The 23,759-nt window shown below is 41.9% G+C and overlaps 1 protein-coding gene across 2 annotated transcripts in view; it reads left to right on the forward strand.

Moving 5' to 3' along the window:
* Nucleotides 1-12,244, forward strand: part of cadps2 (Ca++-dependent secretion activator 2) — a 533,161-nt gene extending 520,917 nt beyond the window's left edge. For both annotated transcript variants that reach the window (XM_069903385.1, XM_069903386.1), the window contains 2 exons: nucleotides 5,464-5,568; nucleotides 11,258-12,244. In XM_069903385.1, the coding sequence (XP_069759486.1) occupies nucleotides 5,464-5,568; nucleotides 11,258-11,437 (285 nt within the window). In that variant the 3' untranslated portion in view covers nucleotides 11,438-12,244. The remainder of the gene's footprint in view (nucleotides 1-5,463; nucleotides 5,569-11,257) is intronic.
* Nucleotides 12,245-23,759: the final 11,515 nt, after the last annotated feature.

Consider the following 23,759-nt stretch of genomic DNA (forward strand, 5'->3'; position numbering starts at 1 on the left):
GCCTGGCTCTCAGGCGGGGAGCAAGAGGCAGCTGCAACATGACCAACATTGGAACTAAAGCCGAGCTCCACGGTGGGACACATAAGCAATGGCCCTTCCATAACCAGCAATACGCCAGGCTGCGGCACCCCAAACCATCCCTAGCACCAATCACCATGGGAGCCCTGGGTGCTGACAGCCCCAGGCTGCTAAACAAATCAACAGTTTTACTCCCCGGCGTAAAACTCCAAAGTCTGCAGACACCGTGAAACAATGCCGGAGAAACTCAGCACAGCAGGTTAAAATAGTGAGCAAAGATTAGGACAGTGCCCCCCCCCCCCCTTTCAACTGACACCCTGGGCATGTGCCTTGGCTGCCATACCCTAGATACACCTATGACCAGGTGTCTCACCAATGGAGTGGAAGCTCAAACTTCTGCCATCCAAGTTTAAAATGCTGCTAATGTATGTGGTAAGCAAGCCAGCTTTGGGGTCTAGAACAATGAGCAGATCAACATGATTGCAGCTCTTGAAATCCTGCTTACGTACGCAAATACTTGCCAACTCCTCTATGCCATCATCCATGAACCAACCCAATACAGGTTGAGGTAATAATTAATAAACAGCTGAGGAAACTCGGCAACCCTGCAATCTGTAGCCACGCTCACCACCATGTCAGCAAATATTTTTGAAATACCATCCCTCTGGAGAATAAAATTTCTCAGACCATGTGAAATTTATAAAGGGGGGGGGGGTCTGATTTCCTGTTTAACCAGTCATGGTTTAGTGCCAGAAAAATGCACACTCCGTGACCATATTTCCAAGTCTCATCTGGAACTGCTGAAGCAAGTATGCATGTATTCTGTGCAGAAGTCGAGCAAGTGGCTTGCTGCCTGTACATTTAACATTCTGCCTGTCGACTGCAACAGGAAAAATTTCAGCTCTCATCCCTCTCCCACAATCCACTGGATTTTCCCATCCACCAGCCCCTCAGAAACCATTGCTTCAAATAGCAATGAGCAAGGGCAAAGAAGACTGTGGGGCCTCTATATTTCCAACATTCTAATATAAGACTAATTTAAATTTAAGGAGTTAATGAATTTCAGCTGTAATTACTTTGTTGTTAAGTGGTAGTTAACAGACCCTCAGAAACAACAGGCAGAGATGTTCCAGATTGAAATAGATGATCTGCACTGTTTAGAGGGCAGACCTCTAATAAATAAGTGTTGGAATTACAATGCTGGCTCAGTTATGTTCTTTAGTTAAAAGTGCAGCTTACAGCAAAGATGCTGCTGAAGCTTTGTTTCAGGTGCTGCGCGTCGAAACCCCTATGATCTTTGTTGGGGAAGAACTGAGTCTGAGTCTGACAAAGAGCTCATGCCTGCTATTGTGTAACTTGCGGGCTGCAAGTGAAACGTCCACAGCTGCAAGGGACCCAGCTTGGCTTAGCTGTTGTATTTAGGCAAGTAGAGTCTGATGGCTTTGTCACTCTCCACTGACAATAGTGGGGAAAAGTCTTTTGGTGCCTGTAGCAGTACTAAACACAGTTGGAGATCAGAGCCAGTCTTTCATGTCACACCTCTTTTCACTGAAATAGCTTATTAATTCAAGACTAAAGGTCTGCAACCTTGAGGGGGAGGAGTGGGGATGGTATTGGGGTGTGAAGGAGATAAAGAAAGATGATGAAGTCATAGAGCTTCTGGCCCTGTTAATGCAATTTTCCTACTCACTGAGTAGCATTGACACAAAAGGTGCTATGCCCTTGTTCTCTTTTATGTTAAAAATGCATAAATGCCAACATTTTATCAGATATTGTTGAAACCATCTTCTGAGTCATTGTTGAGGCCTCAGTTTAAAGCTGCCTCAAAAAACCTATGGTCATACCAGATTTGAAAATGCACCTTAAATGATTAGATTAGACTGATATTCTGCTTTCTGTGCTCCTGTTGATTTGTTGGACCTATCTATAGTGGAAAGGGGGTGGAGGATTGATGAGGAAATGGACTGCTAATATGGCTTGCCAGCCTGGAGTCATGCACAAATGGTGTGAAGAAATACAGAGGTCATGCCGGGTCAAACACAGCAACTCTTCCTTGTTTTTTTCTGATTCAGGGGAGATGTGGGGGAAAAAAATGAAGTAGATAATACATGCCCTTACAAATGATGTGAGGAATCAGTAAGATAATCAGTTTTTAATCATTGACTGAGCTTAAGATGTAATGTATCACAGTTTATATCTGAGCACACCCTTCACGTTTTATTATTCTATTCTGAAATAATAGGACTTATAATTTTGTAGGTTTGAATTTGATTTTTTTTTCCTGGGAGATAATTAACAGCAGACTGAAAGATTAAAATCAAGGTATCAGTTATTTAAATGCAGAGTAATTAAGAACATAGATCACTACAGCGCAGTACAGGCCCTTCAGCCCTCGATGTTATGCTCACCCACATATTCCTTTAAAAAGTACTAACCCTACCCTACGCTGAAACCCTCTTCTTTCATCCACTCAGTCTTTCTAAGTCTCTTAAATGCCCCCAATATTTCAGCCTCCACCACCATCCATGGCAAGTCATTCCAGACACTATATATTTATTTATATTTATGTGTGTTGGTTTGTTTGTGTGTGTGTGTGTGAAAAGGCGGGTAATAAACACAAGGCTCGGGTTGCTTTAACGTGGGCTGGAGCGTCCCACATCTTGGCGACTGGGAATAATAAACCTCAATGTGGTGTGGCGTGGTTGGCAATTGAGGGTTCTGTTAGTGAGGGGAGGAGGGAGTGAGAAGGGGGGCCTTTCCCTTACTAAAGCTCAGCCGAGGGGCCAGGGTAGGAGTGAATCCGCTGGTTCTAATAAATTACAACTCATCGTGTGTGTGTGTGTGTGTGTATGTATGGAAACTTACCCCTGATATCTCCCCTAAATTTCCCTCACTTAACTTTGTACATATGTCCTCTGGTGTTTGCTATTCCTGCCCTCGGAAACAGGTGCTGGCTGTCCACCTTATGCCTCTCATAATCTTGTAGACCCCTATCACATTTTCTCTCCTCCTACCATGATCCAAAGAGAAGAGTCCCAGCTCTGCTAACCTTGCCTCATATGAGTTGATTTCCAATCCAGGCAACATCCTTGTAAATGTCTCCACCCTCTCCACAGCTTCCACATCCTTCCTATAATGAGGTGACCAGAACTGATCAGAATATTCTAAGTGTGGTCTCACCAGAGTTATGTAGATTTGCAATGTGACCTCTCTATTCCTGAACTCAATTCCCCATTAATGAAACCCAGCATCCCATAGGCCTTCTTAACTATCCTATCAACCTGTGCAGCAACCTTTTTTTCTTTTTTTTAAACACTAGTCAGAGCCTATGGTTGACCAGTCACAAACTCGCCACTAGTTAAGGACAATAAGCAATTGTTTTGAAGTAACCACTGAGCTAAAGCTTGTGCGGTGACCTTGAGGGATGTACGGATTTGCACCCCAAGGTCTCTCTGTCCATCCACCATCTTAAGTTACCGCCCATTAACTCTGTAGTCAACCTTCTGGTTTGTCCTTCCAAAATGCATCTTTTCACATTTATCTAGATTAAACTCCATCTGCTAGTTTTCTGCCCAACTCTGCATCCTGTCTATATTCTGTTGTAACCTTCGACAACCTTCAGTTCCGTCCACAACTCCTCAAACCTTCATATCATCTGCAAACCTACCTACCCAGTCGATGACGTGAAATGATTTTTACATTGTAAATGTTACTCCAGTATTATTTTGATAGCTTCGTTAAAAAGGATAATGGTTCAAGGTAGGGTCGGGGTTTGGTGGTCCACATTTAAAAAAGCACATCCAACATTCTATTGTTTCTTGTGATGACCTGTGAGATTTCTGCATGTATGGGTTGGAAAAGGTGATTGGATATTTTGAGAACCTGGTGATACTGAATATCAAAGAAGAGATATGTAATTACTTCCAATGCCATTCCTAATTACCTTTATTCCACATTGTTTTCTAGTTTTAGATATCACTGAAAGACTTTCAAAATCCTTATCCTGTGTCGTCTGCTGTGGACCCCACCTTGAATTTGTCTTGGAAAGCACCAGAATGTTCCATCTTAGTCTGTTATGATATAGTGTGCGGGATTGCAGTTTTATTTTTTAAAATTAAATTGAACTTGTTCATTAATAAATTGAAATGAAAATTGTTTAGAATTCAAAATAATGGTGAGCTTCAAGTTTAGTTCAAGTTTTCTTTATCATTCAAATGTACAAGTACAACCCAACGAAACAACGTTCTCTGGTCCTCGATGCAAAGAACTGCAAACACATAAATGATGCAATTTGAATAAACAAATATTAAAATAAATAAATGGTATTGTTAAATAAATGGTAGTGTCATGGACAAGCAGTTCATCAATCGTTCAGCAGTCTCACTGCCTGTGGGAAGAAGCTGTTTCTCAGCCTGGTGGTTCTGCCGCTGATACTCCTGTACCTCTTTTCTAACGGGAGTAGCTAGAAGATGCTGCATGCGAGTGGTAGGAGTCCTCACTGATTTTGTGAGCCCTCTTTAGATAAAGATACAGGTAAATCACGTCAATGGGAGAGGGAGACCCTGGTGATACTATCTGCTGTCCTTGTGGTCCTGTGGATTGACCTCCAATCTGATACTCTACAGCAACCTGTGAGGCATCAGACCGGGACCTCCTATAGAAAGTTGACAGGTTGGTGATTGGCAGCCTTGCCTGCCTCCGCCTTCTCTGGAAGTGCAGTCATTGTTCCACCTTCCTGACCAATGAGGAGATGTGTGTCTATAATAGGTTGCTTCATAAGTGGATTCCAAGGTACTTGTGCTCTCTACTCTTTCTACTCCTGAGCTAATCATGTGTACTGGAAGGTGATCATCCCTGGTCCTCCTGAAGTTCACCATCATCCCCCTTGGTCTTGCCCACGTTGAGACTCAAGTTGTTATTCTCACACCATTTCACAAGATTTTATACCTCATCTCTGTCGTACAACTCACCATTATTGCTGATGAGTCCAACTACTTCTCTTATTATCTGCAAACCTGATGACTTGTTGGATCTAGATCTAGTGATGAGTTGAAGCCAAAATGATCTAGTCAAACAAATGTAGTTTGCCTTTCCTGCTGGTCACATTGGCCTTGGTCATTGGATGAATCGGTTTAACCCATCAGCATTTTCAAAACAAAAGGGACTGAGGTCAAATCTAAATCTGGATGTATATATTCATTTTTAATTAAGTGTATCATTAATTTCTTTTCCAAGATGACTCACTCTTAACTAAGACTGTCATTTGACTGTTTTGAATTGAGTTGCTGTCAGATTATTTTCTATCTGCTCTGTGGGATGGAGTGTGTAGTACATAAAGAATAATCTGTTTGGTGATGCAACGAGTCATAACTTGTGTGTGGTTACATTGGGATTCATGATGTTTTTCACTTTCATTACTATAAAAATGTATGTTTGTTTCCCCAGGAATGGTATGCCGCTTCAATGAAAGTCATCTGTATCTGGCTGACAGACCGAATGGATCAACAACTCCATCTCTACCAACTGAAAACACTCATTAAAATAGTAAAGGTATCAGTAGCGTCTTCCTTATTTTTCATTAAAGTAATTTTGCAGCGTGAAATGATTTAGCACGATAAATGCAACCTTGCAATTGAAAGCAAAAGATTAATATCTAAATTTGCTGATGGCATTAAATTGATTGGAAAAGCAAATTGGACACAGGGGCTCTGCAGCGATATGGATAGTTTAAGTGAAGGGGCAGATAGAATATAATGTCAGTAATTGTGAAGTTATCCACTTTTGAAAGAAAAATAGATGATCAGACTGTTATTTGAGTGGTGTATGAATCATGAAAGGATTGTTTGCAAATGCACCATGTAATTAAGAAGGTAAATGGGACATATACTTTCACTGCAGGATGGGTTGAATTCAAGAACAGGGAGGATCAGCAGTTGTGGAGGGAACTGATGAGGCAGCATTTGGAGTACTGCAGTTAACATGTGGGGAGAGATTGTATACCCCGAGATTATACTCATTGGAATAAAGAAGGTTGAGGGGGAATATTATGAAAACATAAAATTCTAAAAAGATTAGCTGAGATAGAAGCAGAGGGTTGCTAAGGGTGGCACAGTTAGCGTGGGGGTTAGCCTTTTTCAGCGCCAGCGATCAGGACTTGGTTTTGAAACCCATGCTGTCTGTAGGAAGTTTGTATCTTCTCCCCGTGTCTGCGTGGGTTTTCCCTGAGGTCTCCACCTTTCAAGATGTACCGGGCATTGTAGGTTAATGGGATGGCATGGGCTCGTGGGCCAAAGGGCTTGTTACCATGTTAATTTAATTTAAATGTAAGGTTATTTCCACTCGTACGTGAGACTAGAACCAGGGGACTTAGGGATGTAGATTTAAAACAGATAAAGAGAAACTGCTTCTCCCAGTGAGTAGTAAATCTGTGGAATCCTCTGCCCGAGGAAGTAATAGAGGCTACCTCATTGACACAGATGGATATGTTTCTGAAGATTAGAAAAATTAAGGGTTGTGGGGAAAGGTGCCTAAATGGAGCCAAGTCTGTGGCCAGATCACCCAAGATTTTATAGAATGGCAAAACAGGCTTGAATGGACCAGCTGACCCTCATGGTTACATGTAGATATGATGATTTCCTTGGTTTCTGTGCCTAGAATCAGAGGTCACAGTCCCAAAGTAAAGAGTTAGCCTTCAGTTAAAGAGTTGTGAATCTCTGAAATACTCCACAAAGAGCCTGCAGAGAATCACTGACTGCTGTATTCAAACCAGGGATTAATAGATGTTTGGATATTAAGGGAAAGCAAGAGGTAGTGGGTTAATGCAAGAAAAGGTTGCTGAGGTTAAGGAGCATCGTGATCTGATTGGATGGAAGAGCAGGTATAAGGGACAGAATGGTCTTCTCCAATTTCTATTTCTTATGATCTTGTGCTCTGTTGCTCTACTAACGTTATTGTGACTTTCTAATGTCAGTTTGACTTGTTCAATTGTGCCATTGCAATTCGGGTTAACGTGTAAAATTATTTGTCAGACTTGCCAAGAAATAGGCATTATCTCTATTGTGGTAAACCACCACAAGCATTCATTTTGTTGCCCAGTTTCATCTCTGCAACATTATATCTGATGCAATAATATATCTTAGCTAGCTTGACATTGTCATCTTTTATGTCTGAACGTAGTGAAAAGATGTGTTTAACATGGTTTTTAAAAAGGACAGTAACAGTAAAATTAATTTAAAAGGGGAATGTGAAGAATTACTAATAACGCGGTTGATGTTGCAATTTGCAGTACTACATGTATCATAGATTGCACTTTTTGTTTTCATGATTAAGTTATGGTTCCATTGTCTTGTAAAGTGCAGTTATTTAATTGAAAATAGGAATTTAAAACTAAGGCTATTGAAACATCTGCGGGGAAACAGGCGAGTCATCCCAATTGGCTGCTCAGTTCATCAGAAGATAATATCATTATAATTGAAAGACAGGTGAAAAATACAAATTAATTATGTAACCCTGCATACAAAAATATCTGTGATCTATTAAATTCAATGGATAGAGAACATAGAGGATAAATCCATAAACAAATCCATAATATCACAACGGTAATTCTGCCAGTAAGAGGTATTGCTCAGCTTGGAGGTATGTATGACAACTATTAGTTCAAGATTTTTTTTGGTCATGTAATCGTACATAGTATGTAATAATACATGAAATTGCCTTCTGGCTGCCCTAAGGCAAACAAAGAGTCGCCATTAGTGACACCTGGTGCCCCTTACACGTTGAGAGAAAGAGAAGCAAAAGAGTCCCTTCAGAGTCGCCGAGTCCGTGGATTTGCCTCTAGCATTCTCGTAGCCTCTACAGCTGCACAGAGTCCTGTTCGATCCATCGGCAACCTGAGATCCAGATGCAAATCTCCGACATGATCAGGAAGCTTTCAGTCCCCAAAGCCATTTGGGAGCCCTTCTTGCATTCAGCATCCTCTCAAATCCAGGCTGCGATACCTGGTTCCCAAGAGCTCATTTCCAGCAGCCCACAACCCATGCAGTCCCCTGACCACAAGATGCCCGCACCCCGTGCCCCGTGGGTCCCTCAGCCACTGAGCCCCGCACTGGTGCTCTCCCATGGCCACCACCCCTGTAGGGTTGTCTCCTCTGTTTCTCTTCCTCAACAGGGTATGTTATCCCCGGTTCTGATGCGTGCTGGTCTGCCACTCCCCCGGACTCTGCTATCTTTTGTGCTCCTGCTGAGTACAGGTGCTGCCATCTTGGGCATAGATACGTGGTTGTAAAATTTTAGTTTAAAAACGCTGTCAGCTCCTCTAACAAACTGTTTCATGTCTATATGAAGCTGCCAGCCAATTAAACCTTTTAGAGTAGCTTTGTGTCTCCACTCTCCTGCATCCATCCCAACACCAGCATTGCCATCGCAATGGCTCCAGCAACACGGCCATTTTTGTCTCCCTTATTTCAAAATTCTTATTTTGATCATTTATGATTAGAAAATTAAATGTACGAGTCTTGAGCAACTTATACCAACTTGACATCAAAGAAAAAAAAATATACCCTCCTTTTGAAACCCCTGGACATGTTATTTGACAGTGATCCATCACCTTGATTCAAACCAACCCAATGCATTACAATTAATCGTTAATGTTATTTACTAGTAACCATTCAGCCTTCTGTGTGACTCATCTTGGTTATAATTTCTAAATGAATAAATGAATAAAATTTGCAATTTGTAAAAGCAAAATATACTTTTTCCACCCCCCCCCCCCCCCCCCCCCCCACACACCTTTGGTCCATGGCACAAGGAGAATGAGCACAATACGTCAGAAAGTGAATTCAGCAGTGGAAGGAGGAGCAACTTGCTTGGTTCCAGAGCAACCCAACAGGAACCAAGCTACCTCATTGGTCTTCTCTTTCACTCCAAAGCAAATGGTCATTTTAACCTCAGAAGACTTACAAATATTTTTGGCTTCAGGTTTGAAAACAGATATCTTAGGATGTCTATCTCTCCTCCTGGCCCCCATGCACACTCTTTCCCTTCTATTCTCCCCTTCACTGTTTAAATACAGCTTTCTCCTTCACTTTCCCAACCATCCAACTTTCTCCCTTTTTCATTTCCCACTTCATCGATTTCCATCTCTTTTCTCTATTTCATGTCTTCTAAACTCTCTTCCTCAGTACCATTTCCCCATTATTCTATCTTATTCTAATCTCATCAGGAGAACTCCCTGTTCCAAGCTCCTGTGTCCTCAGTCGAAACACAAGACTTCAACATTCAGTTCAACAACATTCAATTAGTTGTCCTGTAATAAAACAGTGTCATATTACACAAAATTGGTTTTTGTCTGCTGTAAGGCAAACAGGTTCGCCGTCTGGCAGAAATTGCCTGAAGAACCTCTTACAGTCAGAGAAAGAAAAGCAAAAGAGAGGTCCCCCCATGGCCTGCAGCCACACGGACTTGGTTTAGTCCCTCCTTTTGCAACAGGAACTATTAATACCTTCACATGTCAACCTAACTAGTGAATGTCATTTAGTCATTCGTCATAAGAACTATCATTAGCTCACTTGGAGATCAATAAATGCCCTTTAACAGACATGTACAGTATATACAGTAGTTAAGGTCAAAACATGGATTTATTATTCACAACATTACCATTCTGTTATACTGAGATCATCAGAATTGCCCACCAGGCTGAGATATTTGGTTGATCATCAGTTCTTTTTCTCTCTCCTCTCCGCCCCCTCCCCACATTACTTTTGCCTACTCTCAGATGACGACAGAGATCTACAGGATGAAGAGAGTCATAAGCCTTTTCCCACTGGCACCTTGTCCCAGGAATTAATGGGAAATCAACTGGTTAAGGGTCCAATGGAAAAAGAACACAATCAGCTCACTGGCGTTAAATGACATCAAGTCACACAGGGGATTTATGGCCTCAACCCCTACTTACATCCCCAGCATCAGCTGATGCCAGTGTGCTGAATAAACCAGTAGAAAAAAAGACAACTTCCATCCACTCTCTGATCCCTGGGGATGAGTTGTGTTGTGTGGAAAAGCAGTCAGTGTCCGGGTTAAAGGTGGCCCAGTGGAAACAGCAAAAAATGGCTGCCTATCCTGGGACACTGCATGGCCAATTAACTGGATTGCCAGTGGAAAAAGGTGGACAGGGCAGCACCTTTATCCCAGGCCAAGACTTAACAAACACCTGAGGATGTCTGTATGAGGGGAGGAAAGTTTAGGGGAGATGTCAGCAGTAAGTTTTTTTTTTACACAGAGGGTAGTGGGTGCCTGGCCTGCACTGTGTGTAATGTTCCATGATCTATATTTGCTTCTTTGTGTGTGGATTTTGGAGCCCCTCCCATGTTACCCATGATCACCTGTTGCACAGTGGCAGTGAGTGGCAGACAGTCCCACTGATGTTGCTTCTCTCACTGAGAGCGATGGTCAGATGGGCAGGGTTAAAGTACCTATAGCACTTTCATGTCAGAGGACCAGGAAGTTAAAAAATTTGTAAGTTACAGTTTTGTATTAGACCCACGACCAGTAAAATCCCCCCCCCCCCAAAAAAAAATGTGAATAACAAGCTCAGGAGAGCACCAGAGAACTACACTGACTGAAGGGTCAACACTGATTAGACAGTGGTTCTCAACCTTTTTCTTTCCATTCACCTACCACCTTAAGTAATCCTGATGCCATCGGTGCTCTGTGATGAGTAAGGGATTGCTTAAGGTGGTAGGTGAGTGGGAAGGGAAGGTTGAGAATCACTGCTGTAGACCCCATTGTTACTGAAATATTTTGCTTGAGAAAAAATGTAATTGGCCCATTTCCTTTGGAGTGATGAAACAGTGTACGATTAAAACAGTGGTTTTCAACCTTTTTCATTCCACTCACCTATCACCCTGCACCAATGGTACAAGGAACACTTAAAGTGGTAGGTGAGTGGAAAGAAAAAAGTTGAGAACCACTAGAGGATGCCTCCGAGGACCCCGATTGTTCTTCCAAACAGTGGCCTGGGATCTTAAATGTCTGACAACTTTAAACAACATCCGAAAGCAAGTACGTCTGGCCATGCAACTGGCTCTCTGTGCTCTGTAAAATCAAATTCATTTCAAAGTCACTGTTTGCATTGCGACGGGTTGTTCAGGGGACCTACAATGTTTTCTTTTCATGTCCCTGCAGGTGTTGTTCTGAAGCATAAAACAAACGTGTAATTTGAAAATATCTTTCCTTGCTTTAGAAATCGTACCGAGACTTCAGGCTGCAGGGAGTTCTCGAAGGGACACTGAACTGTAAAACATATGAAACCGTTCAGTCGCGTCTGACGGTAGAAGAAGCCACGGTATCGGTGTCGGAGAGCGGAGGCCTCCAGGGTATCACCATGAAAGATAGCGACGAGGAGGCGGAAGATGAAAATTAAGGAGGGAAGCGGCCTCTTGGCCTCGCTGTTCTGCCATTGTTTGTACCATTCCTTCAGAGATGATCACCACCATTCCCCGTTGTAACGAAGTCGTCCAAATTTAGAGCATAGCCGTAGAGAGGTGGGGTCGGAGGGCAGGAAAGGAGAGGGCACAGGTTGTGTTTGAACTCGGTGCTCAAGCGTGCCCAGCTATTTCCCTCTGTTCCCGCACCAGGCCACAGCAGCTCCATCGTAAGGTGGTGAGAGAGGGAGCAAACGAATTGACTTTTCCAAACAGATAAGACAGCAATGGTCCTGAATGTTTGGAAAATGTCCCCCACAGCCCAGGGATCAGGAACACGGGGCATGTGGACAGTGTATCTCCTCTCGGCGAAGAAACCACCACCAAACACTGCGGTCTCAGCCCTTTGGAAGTGAAGTGTGCGGGACGAGTTGTTCTCTGTGCTGTTGTGGTCTTGATGGGTGAGCTAGAAAGCGGCTTGATAGAATAAAGCAAGTTGTTTTTCCTGCCTAATGTTCTGGGCGTGCACTTTTGCCTGTAGAATTCCTGTTCAATAAACGTGCGAGCATCTGTGTGCTTCGAGATGCCTCTTTCCGCCTTCCCCCATCCCGCTAGCCTGGCTTCCCGGGATCCCAGAGGATCGGCCCCCGCCTCCGGGAGGGTGATGCGGTGCCCAGAATGGTGGAGCGTTACGAGTGCAGGTGAAACATATCCAACGTGTTTAGCAAATCACGAGTGTGTCCGACCTTCCAAAGCACGGAGCGGTGGCGATGTGCGTTCATATAAAGGCTTTGAATGTAATAAACTCGTCTGCATTTCCAACTTGGGTGTCTTGCTTCGGCTGCGAGTTTGTAGTTTGGGTAAAAGCGTCCTTTTATATATATTTTTTTCTCACACTGAAAAAATCATTCGAAAATCAGTGTCTTTGGCTGTCGAGAGACCCTGAAGAGGGATATAGCAATTACCACAGAGGGGAAGTCTCATTTAGCAAAATAGGGTGGGCAATTTGTTGGGAAGCGTTTAATAGGTTTCAAATCCAAAATATTACTCAGCATTTCTAATTCCAGAAAGAGGAAGAGAACGAGATTCGCTTCTCCTCGTCATTTCATTGAACCCCGTGACGCCGGGCAAATGAATTCCCTTATCGATTGAAAGCAACCCCAAAAAAAAATCAGGTTGATCCCTCAAGGAGCGAGTGGGCTGAGAACACTTGCTCTTCGGCGGCGGATGTTTCATTGGGAACATAATGTCTCCAATCTCATTCTTAAATGTGAAACTTGTGGAAACGTGCAAACTTTTCTAAGTGAGTTCAATTGGAGGGTTGAACACTCCGTGGAGCTGCTGACCCCCCACCCCCCATTTCAGATCATACTTTAACTTCCCTTGCGTTAAATATATCCTCATAGAGTTTCTGAGATTGGTCTGGGCCAGAAATTCACCATAAAAAATGGATGTGAATATTTTGGTTAAGCTATTAAGAAAATAGCCTGTGGCTGCCTCCCTAATAAAGGGCTCAGGCCCCAATCGTCCACTGCCTTTTTTTAAAAAAACTTTCTATTGATGCTGCGTGACCAGCTGAGTCTCTTGAGTATTTTCGTGCACTGAAAAAGCCCGTTTTCGCTCTTCCCATCAACAGCTGACATTTCGATGCAAGGTCCGAGCAGAATCTTCCTGCGACTCGCGGTGGAGAAACGATTGATCTGAAATCATACGTTGTCTCCTTAATGATTTATGAGAGCATAACATAACCCCGTTGGCCAGAATGGTTTATTAAACACAGCACACACATGTATTTGGCTCCCAAGTGCGAAGAATAGAATCAACCTGATCAATTTTTGGTCGAATATAGTGGAATATAACTTTTGATAGAATTCCTGTATAAAAGCACGGATACAGACAACTTGGCTAAAGTGGTATAAATTGTTTTTAACAAATTAAAGTCGATCAATCAATTGTATAAAGGTTTAATTGAATGTAGGGAGACGACGCCTAAGATATGACATGCATGACAAGGAGAGTAGATAATCTGTTTTATGACCAGGTTTCCGAAGTCTCGATCGCCACGTTTACCGAATAATTTTATTGAACTTGCGAGAACAGATGGAAATAAAGATGCACCTTCCATTTGTGTCCACAGCGTATTTCCCCTTAATACCCGAAATACGGATTGCGGACATCGAGTTTAATTTTAAAGCAGAGTCTAACTTTGAACGGAACAAAATTCAAACTTAACTCCGGAGATTATGGTTTTCTATTTCTGACCCCCCCCCCCCCCCCCCCCCCCACGATTTAATTTTCTATGGTTGTTCGTTTGTTTAGGTAAATTATTGGCAAAGTCCGTGGATGAACTTAGAAAGATGAATTGATACTGGTGCTGTATTTATGTTCCACCTTCCCACCTCTTGACTCCGACCCCATCAGCCTGGTCTATCCCGTGCTCCTCTTTGTGTTTCAGTAAGGTGTTATTAACAGGAATGCGGCAGATCCGGTCACTGAATGAAATTGTCGCTAATTATATTTATCCTTGATTCGGGTTATAAAAGTAAAGGTTGCAATATATCTGTTTGGATTTACCGTCATTCCGACACTAGTAATATGGTCTCCGAAAGTTCCTGCAAAAGGAGCAGTGGAATTTGACTTTTGGGTGGAGAAACAGTCCTTCCTGACAGACGTTGGTTAAGGGTGATCCATTACTGACATTTCTCCCTTCCTGTCAGAATTTACCATTCATTTAGAACCTACGTTATGTTCATGCAAATGAGTGTGTGTCCTCACATTTGTTCACAGACTGTGATATTTGAAGTGATGGGATTAAAAAGAAGCAGCTTACAACAAGACCGATGTCGGGCTTCACAGAATATATATATAGTCATAAAAATAAATCTAATAAATATTTGAATTAGATAAACGTGTAGGTAATTGTGTTGTAATCTAATGTGCATCTTTCAATATTAGAAAGATCACAACTGCTTTTAGGTAGAACAGAGTCATTGTGCGCCGACGGGTCTTCAAATCTGCGGCTGCTTAGTTCAAAATGCAAGAGGTTAGTCATTGGGAGAGCTACGTCCTCCTTGAAACAAAAAAGTTTGTTATTGACTGAACAGCACAGTCGGGCTTAGTTTTAAATGTTATTATTTTTGCACAAGTTTCATCCCAACGTGCTCGTGATCTCTCGCCGCAGCGTTTATGAGATTTTGCCAAAGGGTCGTCAATTCGGGTAAATCCGAACATTTCATTCTATTGTCGACATCAAGTCACAAAACACGCAAGGAGAGAGCTTTTTAAAAGATGTTTAGCGTTTATTTATATTCTTTTTCTATGAGCAATAGCGTTTCTATTTGTTGTAATTAGTCGGTGTCCTTCTACTAAGGTGTTCCATGCTAAAAACATTTTTGAGGAGAAATGTCTTTAGAATTGCAGTAGGGCAATTGGAAGTTATTTTCACCGACGTATTCTAATTTTTTCCTTACAAGCACGTCACGGTAAATAATCTTCTCGCTGAAGCTCGTGTTGTTTCTGCGTTTCATGACTAATTTTACTGCATGAAACCTGTCGTTTCTTTATAGGCTCTCAACAATGAAAGCTGTTGTGTCAGGGTGAAAGTGGAACAAGTATTTATTTCTAGGCAGTGTCATCCTCCAAAAAAAAAGGCAAAGGGATTGTAAACATAATGAGTTTAAATGTCCCGAGGTAGAGAATTGTGTACGTGGAGCCTTTTAACTGACCTTGAAGCGGTGCCTTGTAATACAACTTGGAATGGAGCTGCGGTAATGCACCATCCAACGACGCGAGTGCAATAGCCATCAGTAAGTAGATTCTTTTGTCAGTGCTTTATAATTGAAGTGCTTCGAGTTCAACTGCATTGTCAGCTTAAAAATACTCTGGGACACTCATGGGATTTCCATGCCCCTGAAAAGGGGGCAGAAAAATGATCAGATGTAAAGTATTATCAGCGATAATAGCGCTGTTTCGCGACAAGCAGATCTCACATTTTGGTGACTACACTATTTGTTTTCTTCTGCTGTGGCCTGGTACTGTGAGAAACTGTCAACAATCCCTTGTGTCAGACTTCCCATCAAAGCGCACCTTTCTAGTTCATGTTCTTCGAGAAAAGTAACCGATAATGTGCCGAGAACATGCGACAGCTCTTCAGATGTTGAATTGGTATCAACGAGAACGTCGTGTTAACTCTACATTAAAAGATCAAGCACTATAGAGTTTTCAGACAAGAGGATCGCTGTCTACCAATTTCAGGTTGCATTCACAGCACGTTACCAAGAGAAATTGGTCTTTGCCTGGAATTTAGTGGTGAATAGATGGCTGAAACTTTCCATTGAAGGGAAAGATTTGGGTAACTGTGCAAATCGACCTCGATAAAACGTCTGTTGAATAAACGGGCGCAAAATATTCTAATATTATGTGAAGATCATTAGTTAATAAGTCTTCGTTATTATTTCATTATTACCTTAATTTGCAATCCTCGTTTATTTTTCATAATTAAGTCGCTAATTTGAGAACGTGATGTCTTGGCAGATGCTATTCATACAAGTGATTGCCATTACATCCGCCCACATCCTTTCAGGCTCGTGAATGTCTCCCTAAAACTAAGGTCATTTAACTTTATCAAACACAAAGCAAGTGTAGAATGAAAATAGGAACTGCTGGTCATTGCTATTTATTTCTCTTTAGCCGAAAGACTGCGGGTTTTAGAGCTTTTAAATCTATGTGGAGACGATTGGATAATGGAGAAAGGGTGTTGAATTTTATATTTATTGCTGATTCAAATGCAAGTTAAAATCGTTCCATAATGAACGTGTTTATCGCTTGTTCAAGCCCGGCCCTTATTTAGCTGGGCAGAGAAGTTGAATGCAAGAACAAGCCCGCCCGTAGCTCCTTCAACCCCACTACACGGCGCCTTTGAATACATCCTTCACCACCCCGACCCCTTTCTATGTTCGCCAACGGCGATGAATCCACCAGAAATAATCGGGGTTGCAACGGGCTCCGAACACTTTTTTTCCAATACAGTGATGCACATCTTTTAATGGACAATAATTTCCTTCCATTCCCCCACCACCCCCCCCCCCCTCACTGATGGTTTAAATTCAGTCGGAACATTCCGAAACCAATATTTTGTGCTCGCTCCTCGGATCCAGAGACGCCCCAGCTTGCTTGAGTGAAGACTTTGTTTATTTTGGTCTGCTAATTACTCGGACTTGGGCTAAATATCTTTGTTCTGCTTAAGTCAATTAATTTTAAGCCATTTTTGGTGTCTTTCTTCCTCATGTGATGCACTTTACGCGGTAACTGCACCTGCAAACCAAACCGTTCTGAACCCACAACGCTGTCCGGAGTGGACAATCACAAAGCCTTTGTTGGAGTTCTTCTTTAACGACCCGTGGAAAGGCACTTCAGTCGGAATAAAACGGATGCTAAATAACAGATATCGATTTGATACCCTTTCGTGTCTCATTATTTACCTTTTGTGCAATTATGTCGAAGATTTGGCCTTTACACGATCCATTATATCTAAACGAAATTGGTTGGTGTCAAGGCCAAATCTTCGACATAATTGCGCAAAAGGTAAATAATATGGGAAGATAAAGGGTGTTTCAATTAATACAAGGGATTATGTATTTTAATTCTATTGAATTATACAGGAGAGACGTTGTAACCATTCACTTTAGACATTTTCTACGGGATCAAAACGATCTTTAGATCAATTTATGTGGAGTTTGCCGTTTTGTGTAGCTCCCCATGTTCAGTGCGGACGCTTGGGGAAAAAGGGAGGGGAACAAAAAAGTTATTTTCATAAATTAAGTATGCATTGCACCCTCAAAACAAACGAAATTCAACTGAAAACAGTGATGCAACATTTGTGAAAACGTGACAGAAATAATTACACAGAAGCTGTTTTTACAGCTGAAATGTGGTAACTGCTCGTTTTGTTGGTCCTGTTCAAGTTGCCCAGGTGTTGAGCGCTGGACTGTCGGCGACGTTGAACACTAGTGAAAAGTGGAGAGGCCGGAACAAGTCACCCATTATAAGAATGGAGCTGGCAGGAAGGTTGAAGCTACTGCGCTGAGTCTGGTTTGAAATGTCGCACACGTTATTCCGCTTATAGTCAAGGCGCTGACAGATCATGTTGAAAACTGAGTAACCCCCCCCCCCACCAGTGGAATCCCCACAGATCGCTGCAATTTAGAGGCCATCTGTTTTCAGACGTGACATCACGCCGAATAAACGAGGCAAATAGTTCATGTATCAAGTCTGAAGAGGGAAATGACAGAGGAAATGCTAATAAAGTATTTATTTAAAATAATTCCATTCAAGTCGTAATTCTGAAGTCTCCGATGTTTAAAAATTCTTCGGTGTTGAAGGGGGGGGGGGTCGGTCCAGTCCCCCCACCCCCCAACAATGTCAAAGATGAAAGTTTACTTGGACCAATTTCAACTTCATGGTCTACAAATCCACGAATTAAACTTTGAACGTGGGCACTTGGGACTCTCACCAGTCAAGGATGCCGAGGAACTCGGCGGATGGAAATAGATGGAGAAATCGAGCAGTTCCGCCTCTCTCTGTTCTCCCCCAACGCGCGTTCACTTCTAGTTAACCCCGCTTTCCCACTCATCAGTCGTGATGGCATCAGTCCTAACAGGGCTCTGCTCCAAGCTTAACCTTCCAATTACGCTCAGGAACACGGACACTCGCATTTTAATTGTGCACTTAATGATCGATCGGCTGAGACGATTGCATTCAAAGTGCAGAGCAAGAACGGGCTGACGGCTGCCATTGAGCAGCGTCCCCTTTCCGAGCGGTTGTGGCCGCACACGCTCTACTCGGGGCGCATTGGGGTTGATTCGGATGGAGCGCACAAGCTGGAACCGCAAATGGAACTAGCCGTGAGGAGGTGGCTGAGTTGAAGGCTGGAATGCGGGAAGAGCTACTGGTGAACAGCCTGAAACTGAACGGCGATTTATTTTCCAGGGGCAAATACGAACGGGCTCCTCCCACTAAACTGCAGGAGAGGTGAAAAGACAGCGTGAACCTGAACCTGCCCTTGGGCGGTTTATTTTCCTGCTCTTGTTCTGTTAGACGCTTGTCTCGCTCCGGGCGAGAGCATTGCCCAAGAAAATTCGGGAGCTCACGCCTCCAGAAATCTCCTCTCTGGCGCTGCCCGTGTGGAGTTTGCACGTTTTCCAGGTGCTCGCGAGGGTTTTCCTCGCAGAGTCCAGTTTATTGCCATCTGCTTGTACAAGTACAACCCGAGGTGTATAAACCAAACAGAACACATACACAGACGATCAGTACACATGCAGGACCAGTATTCATCCATACCAATAAATAAATGAATCTTGTTTCAAGAATATGAGAGTCTAGGATGGTCAATGTGAGCAGCTCCTTTGATCCTTCGGCGGTTCTCAATGGCCTTGGGAAGAAGATGTCTCTATGTCTCTTTCCTAGCGGGAAAGAGAGAGTGGCAGAATCAGATGGTGTTTGAGGGAGAACAAAGTGGAGCCTCTCCAGCGAAATCCCTCTGTTCCTTTGAAAGTGGTAATCAGACTGGGCAACTGAGGTCCAACTATTGACGTACCCTGTCCTTGAACAAAGTCTAGGTCCAGCTAATAAAATATCATGCCTTGTCCAACACCAGCCCTGCTGCTTCCTTTAACCATCTGAGAATATACGTTCCAGAGTCACTTTGTTCCACCACACCTTTCGGTGTCCTCCTGTTTATTAGTGAATTTGTGGATGGAGTGCAGACGGAAGGAAGCCACCTAGCCCATCAAACTCATGCCCATTTTATGCAAAGAAAAATGACTTAGTTCATCTTCCCAGCCTTCTTTCCGTCCACCTGCAATGCTCTTGTAAATGTTTCACACTGCATAATTATCATGTTTTTACAACCTGGATTATTGTTGCCCTGTACAGGCATGATGAGAAATTACTAGGAAGGCTGGCTGCATAGAAAAGAGCAAAGATAGAGCAGTTTCAAACTAACAGCTTCTCTCAACATGAGAAGGATGCATCTAATCTACAATTATGTTCCAAGAAAGTAACTGGAAGGGGTTTGATGACTTGCATGTCAAGAGATCATCAAGTTGAATTTGATTTAAAGATGGGATTATCTAGGATGAAAGATGCATTCTACATTCATTTACATGCTAAAAATTAAAATAATTAGTGATAAATTAATTCATGTTTCATTCATGATATTCCATTCAGAAATCAATCAATTAAATACATTGTCAAATCTTAGATGAATGACTTCATCTGAGCTGGAAATATTATTAGATTAGCTGAGCAAGCTAATTACATTCATTTTAATATCTCATGCAGATTTTTTGTCCACAATTATAAATAATATTTATTTAAACTGACATTTTGTGTTTCTGGAGTTCATCTGCCTGTGGATCATGAATGTTTTCAACAATTGCAATAATTTCTCTTAAAACGCCACTGAATGCCCAATACCAGTGTCCCTTCGAGAGCCCATCCTATGGCTCACGTGGTAAAATTAATCTCATCTACCCTCAATGCCCAAAGTCTATGTCATGTGAACTAGTTTATTGACAGTTTTCAGTTAGAGAAAGTTACTTAATCAACTCATCTAGCAGAGAGACGTGAAAGATACTTGTTCAGAGAACTTGAGAGAACTCTATATTCACAGTCTGCCCACTCTGGTTCCACAACTTCACAAAGATCCCCTAATGTTGTTTTGAAATAATTGGACCATCAAATCCCATGCTATATGTAATATGTTTGTACATTCTCTCCTTGTGTCTGCATGGGTTTTAGTTCCGGGGGCTCAGTTTCCCCCCCACTGTTCAAAATGTACCAGCAGTTGTAGGTCAATTGGGTGTAGATTAGACGACATGGGCTCGTGGACCAAAAGGACCTGTTACCGTGCTGTATGTACGCAAGTTTAAATCTCTGCACTCACATTAATCAGACTACTGTTGAAGAACTGGATTCTGCCATGGAAACAGCCAAAAAAAATGTTCATATGTGGAGGTTTCATTTTGTTCAAATACAGGCTATGATTTGCTGTCTGATTCTATTGCACCATTGTATTAGTTGTTTGGTGTTCAAGGTTGACCCGAACTGTTGTGAAAAATGAAAATATATTTAGTAAATATAATAACAGTAAATGTATAAAATAATATTAAAACATTTAGTTCCTTCATTACATTCATTCATTTTACCAAGATAGCATGCAGCACGTCAAAGATAAGCAAATGTTTATGTTGTTGCAAACAACTGATTGATTTATTTTTGATTCAGATTCTAAATGCATAATTGGATCTTAATATTTTGAGTGAGGTGCAGCATAAAACTTGTATTATAAAATGGAACCAAATTTTTGAAGCCACATTTTCCTAACCAGCTCCCAGCTCACTGTACTACTCTATTTTTAGTGGAGCTGTTGCCACCTGGGTTATCAGAAAAGTTAAAATTTAATAATTTACATAGCAATAATAATTCACCATTCTCTCTCTCTTTCTCTCTCTCACTGGACTGGCTGGGGCTGAATTTGCAACTAAACAAACTACATGATTCATTGGTAAAAGTTGGTGGCCTCAGTATAGCACCAATTTTTATTTTTAAAAAATTGGAAAACTAAGTGGCTATGCTAATTTCTTTATTATCAATAAAACACTATTAAGATGACAAGCCAATACTAATTGACAGACCTGTATTTCATTACCATTTCATGAGTTCAAATCCAGGTGAGGCACAGGATGCAAATCTTCACATTTGAGAAAGACCACCTCTGATTGGAAATTTGACTGGTGGTCTGCTGCCAAAAGAGATGAGAACTTGCTGCATGTTCTTGATACCTTCTCACAAAGGCCATGGCTGCAATTCTCACTTTCAATTCACAATATACTTCGGGGCAAAGCAATGTCAGGAGGTGAGGACCAATATTGGCATTCATCCTTGTAAATAAAATAAAGACTAATGTTGATTCACCCAATAAGTATCAAAATCATGGTATCTTAAAGTTGTCTTGTTTTTGATATTTATTTACTTAACCAACATTAGTCTTTATTTTTCATGAATTTGAGTTTGGCTATTAGTATGATCCTTCCCTGAGCTCAGTGATGACTACTTCTGCTTTCTACTATTAACAGGAAATTAATAGCAGTCTATGCTTAAACAAATAAATTCATTACCATATCTTTTTCTTTGGCTTGCCTTCGCGGACGAAGATTTATGGAGGGGTAAATGTCCACGTCAGCTGCAGGCTCGTTTGTGGCTGACAAGTCCGATGCGGGACAGGCAGACACGGTTGCAGGGGAAAATTGGTGGGTTGGGGTTGGGTGTTGGGTTTTTCCTCCTTTGTCTTTTGTCAGTGAGGTGGGCTCTGCGGTCTTCTTCCAAGGAGGTTGCTGCCCGCTGAACTGTGAGGCGCCAAGATGCACGGTTTGAGGCGAGATCAGCCCACTGGCGGTGATCAATGGGGCAGGCACCAAGAGATTTCTTTAGGCAGTCCTTGTACCTCTTCTTTGGTGCACCTCTATCACGGTGGCCAGTGGAGAGCTCGCCATAGAACACGATCTTGGGAAGGCGATGGTCCTTCATTCTGGAGACGTGACCTACCCAGCGCAGTTGGATCTTCAGCAGCGTGGATTTCCATATCTATCAAAAATGCAATTATAGAGGTTGTTTTACAAGCAGACATCTCATGCTAAGCACAGTAAAATACAGCATAAAGTACCACATTTACAGAGAGGTCAGTTGGTAGATCAGTTAGCAATCTCAAAAGTACGAGAGTGATGGTACAGATTAGTAGAGGGCTTGTAGACCACAGAAGGAAATGATGAGCTGGGAGCAGCTTGCAAAATATTGTCATTCACAATTCAGTACCATTTAGTTTACGTGACCAGTATATTACGTGAGCAAATCTGTTTAGTTTCTCATAATATGGATCAAGCAATTCAACTCCTTAAATTCAGCAGGCCTTTTCTTTGATTTAGAGTGGTGGTTGTTTAATAATACTCTTAACCAGAGCTGTGGGATATTTTTTTCCTATAATAAGGTGATGTATTGGGAAAATTACAGTTGTTCAATCACAAATAAATTCTGCAAGGCGGTAGAACTATATTTATCTCAAAAGCCTTCATTTTAAAGTGGACGGAGTACATGTATTTTCAGGGGGTAAGCTTAATAAGTCAGTGAGAGAGAGGAAAAAAAGAGATCAGATGAGTGGGAGAAAATGAGGAAGGTTGGAGGTGAACTCATTCCGAGACTGGACACTAAGACAATGTGTGTGAAACATTCGTCTCCATGAAAGGTCATCAAAAGTGGAGGGGTATAAAAGTGTGAACTGAAAATCTGAAAGGTGAAGGTTGGGAGGGCATCTGCAAAACACTCCCCTTTGACACTCAGTGATGGGTTGATAACACCATGTGATGATACAGACCAAAGCAAATGCATGTGCTGTGAGGTACGTGATGCACATAAATGTGCATCAAACCCTAGTAATACAGTAAACTTAGAGAGTTCAGTTGTCAGGGGAACAGTCACAGATTCTGCAAATGATGTCACAAATTGCACATTTTGTGTGATGCCATCTTATTGCCAAGGAAAGGGTGTTACTGAGATGGGTGCAGATTCTTTATTTTTTTTTGGGAGGCTGGGGTGGGGAATATGAGAAAGGGGATATCAATAACGCAGTTAAAAAGCAGAATCTCAGAATGAGACCTGAATTACTGTCAAGGTCACATGTGAGAAATAGTTGGACAAATCATCTTAATTCCTGCCTGGAGTGTAGAGAATTATCACTATTGATTCACAGTGTAATCAAAGGTGGACAGTGGAAAATTATTCCAAAAGACCGCAAAATAAGAACTCCAAAAAATATAAAGTTAGAAATAGAAATCCCAATTGATGTGGTATTCTCTCCAACTGATTAAATGTTTAAATCTCAAAATAGAAGCTGAAGAATTTGAAATCAGTTTGAACAATTATCAAATTTAAAAATTAACACTGGAGTCAAAGTGGCCATGAAGCTTTTTTCCCAAATAGACTTTATTCACAATAAATTATTTCCAAACAAAACTGTTCAAAGTCTTTTCACATTCTTCATATCCGTACATTTCCACCAATGTACATTGTTGCATACATTCTCTAATTAGACCATTGTCACCAACTGTGGCACATTATCACTACTCCCACTTCTGATGTTTGGTCTCAGTGACTCGAGACCAGCCATTCTCAATAGGGGCATTGAAGCCCCTCAGGTGGCCACAGCAGATTTAAGGAGCGCCACAGACCGAAATCATAAAATACTTGAATTTTTTTTTAATGTAGTTG

Source organism: Narcine bancroftii, chromosome 11, assembly GCF_036971445.1.
Source record: "Narcine bancroftii isolate sNarBan1 chromosome 11, sNarBan1.hap1, whole genome shotgun sequence".
Classification (NCBI taxonomy): domain Eukaryota; kingdom Metazoa; phylum Chordata; class Chondrichthyes; order Torpediniformes; family Narcinidae; genus Narcine; species Narcine bancroftii.